The sequence below is a fragment of the Nematolebias whitei genome, chromosome 7 (genome assembly GCF_014905685.2).
Source record: "Nematolebias whitei isolate Nwh7 chromosome 7, NemWhi1, whole genome shotgun sequence".
In the NCBI taxonomy this organism is placed as follows: domain Eukaryota; kingdom Metazoa; phylum Chordata; class Actinopteri; order Cyprinodontiformes; family Rivulidae; genus Nematolebias; species Nematolebias whitei.
Window position 1 is genome coordinate 36,874,138 of NC_056504.1, and position 2,164 is coordinate 36,876,301.

Genomic DNA, 2,164 nt, shown 5'->3' on the forward strand with positions numbered 1-2,164 from the left:
GTCTTGATTTTTTTTTTTTTTATGATAAAAATGTGAAACATTAAAGTAAGGCTGCATGTCTATAATACAATATATTCTAAATAAAAATGGAAAAAATTACCAAATTTTAATTTTAGATTAGCCTATTTTTTGAATAAAAATAAAATTGTTGTAACTACTGAGGGTTGGACTTGCAAGTAGCATAACTGCTTTAGCAGCCTTTAGTCTGTCCTAGCAGTGAAAAATGTTTTACTCTGCACTATTTTAAAAGGAACTGTACTTTTGAACTATTCTTGCACTGATGGATGATTGTTTTCTCAGGGCTTCATACAGCAAAGAGCCCCACCTTCGGTCACGCTCACCTGTTTTTTTGCGTGACGGACGCCAGCCCCAGGGCAGCCATGATGGAAGAGACCCTGGTAGAGAGCCCAGACAAGGAAGCCACTCTCGGGATCCTGCTTATTATCGGTCGGGGAGCAGAGATAAGGATCTAAGGAGTGCCCCTCGAGATCCTGCACTCAGGTAATTAACATTTGCATGAAGTTCTTAATCCCTTTGGTTACATTATTGTCTAAACGTCTTTTTCCTTATGGCAGAGCTGAGTACGACAGGTTCATTCGTGGTGGCAATGGTGGCGAGGACTGTTACAGGAGGAAGGATGAACGCTACAGGGATCCATATTTAGATCCCTGGAATGGACGTCGTGAGCCAGGTAGTATGCAGAGCACACACACTACACATTAATAGTTTAGACTAATTTGGTCTGTAGTGCTTCCTTGCTGTACTTTTTGCTTTCTCTAGTACTTTCAGTACAAAACTTACTTTTTTAATTTATCTAAAGTCGTAATATCTTTTAGTATAATTGTCATACATGTTTAGTTTTCTTTGAAAACTAAGAACATGTTTACAGCTTAAAACTACTAACTCCTGTTTGTATTTCATACTCATCTGAACTTTTTGTTTAAAAAAAGTGTAAATACAATATCTATAGTTCAAAGTCTTGAACACAAATCTGACAGTGATTGTTTTTACAGCTGAATTAAAGTTTTATAAATAAATGAAAACGATACTGACATAAGTTTAAAACAACCTCCACTCCTGGCATTCATTAGATGATCGAGCTCGACCAGAGGAGCGTCGTCGTGATGAACTTTATCGACAGTACTATGAAGAACTCCAGCGGCGTTACAACACTGAGCGTCCTGTTGACTGCTCTGTGATTGTTGTCAACAAGATGCAAAAGTAAGTTCACTTTCTGATCCTTACAGGGAGCACCAACCATGAATCACAAGCACTGCTGGTGATACTCAGCCATGGCACATTTAATTTCATAGTGCTCCTTTGTGTGTGTGTTTGTGTGTGTGTGCCTGTCTGTACCTTTGCTTCAAAAACAACTGTAGGGAGTATGCGGAGACAGTCGGGAGGAAAATCCGGGATTTGGGAATGGTGGTGGATCTGATTTTCCTCAACTCAGCAGTGTCTCTTACTCAGGCTCTTGAGGATGTCAGCAGAGCCCGTACTCCTTTTGCCATCATTATTACCCAGCAGCATCAGGAGCACCGCTCTTGCACTGTTAACATCCTGTTTGGCACACCTCAAGGTAGTCCAACACCACAACATACATCTGTTGGCTGAGTAATTCTAAACATAAGAAATACAATTTAAAGGCATTAACCTGCTTTTTATTTTCTTTTACGTGTAATTCTTGTCATAGAGCATCGCAACATGCCAATGCAAGACGCCATGCTGCTGGTATCCCATAACTATGACAACTACAAAGTTGAAAACCGTGAAAACCAACGGGAAGAAATTGCGAGAAAAGCTGCCAAGATGGCGGATGACGTGTTACTTCGAGAGCCAGACAGAGAGAGCCATCCCACTTCATTACTCACTTCCATCACACTGCTCTCTGAAAACAGGTTTGTCAGCTCAGACATATCTTGAAATAATGCATTCAATTAATTAAAATTTTGTCTTTTAGAGAATTAAAGTTTTACTATTTTATTCTGTCTTTAATGAAATAAAATCTTCACACTTGGAGTAATAAATTTTGACTGTGTTTGGATGCTGGTTAGGTTTTTAACTCCAGAGGAACTGGAGCGTCTCATTGCATACCTACAGGACAAAAGAGCTCGACTTGTTCGAGGCTCAGCAGATTCTGTTGCAGGTAACCATGTCAATAAAG

The 2,164-nt window shown here is 39.6% G+C and overlaps 1 protein-coding gene across 2 annotated transcripts in view; it reads left to right on the plus strand.

Annotated features, from left to right (window-relative positions):
- LOC119411874 (nuclear receptor coactivator 5) overlaps positions 1 to 2,164 on the plus strand; it is a 615,997-nt gene that overhangs the window by 11,588 nt on the left and 602,245 nt on the right. Inside the window, exons 4-9 of one of the 2 annotated variants that reach the window (XM_037678824.1) lie at positions 301 to 501; positions 576 to 691; positions 1,092 to 1,221; positions 1,377 to 1,579; positions 1,694 to 1,898; positions 2,055 to 2,146. In XM_037678824.1, the coding sequence (XP_037534752.1) occupies positions 301 to 501; positions 576 to 691; positions 1,092 to 1,221; positions 1,377 to 1,579; positions 1,694 to 1,898; positions 2,055 to 2,146 (947 nt within the window). The remainder of the gene's footprint in view (positions 1 to 300; positions 502 to 575; positions 692 to 1,091; positions 1,222 to 1,376; positions 1,580 to 1,693; positions 1,899 to 2,054; positions 2,147 to 2,164) is intronic. The other variant, XM_037678825.1, reaches the window with a different exon arrangement.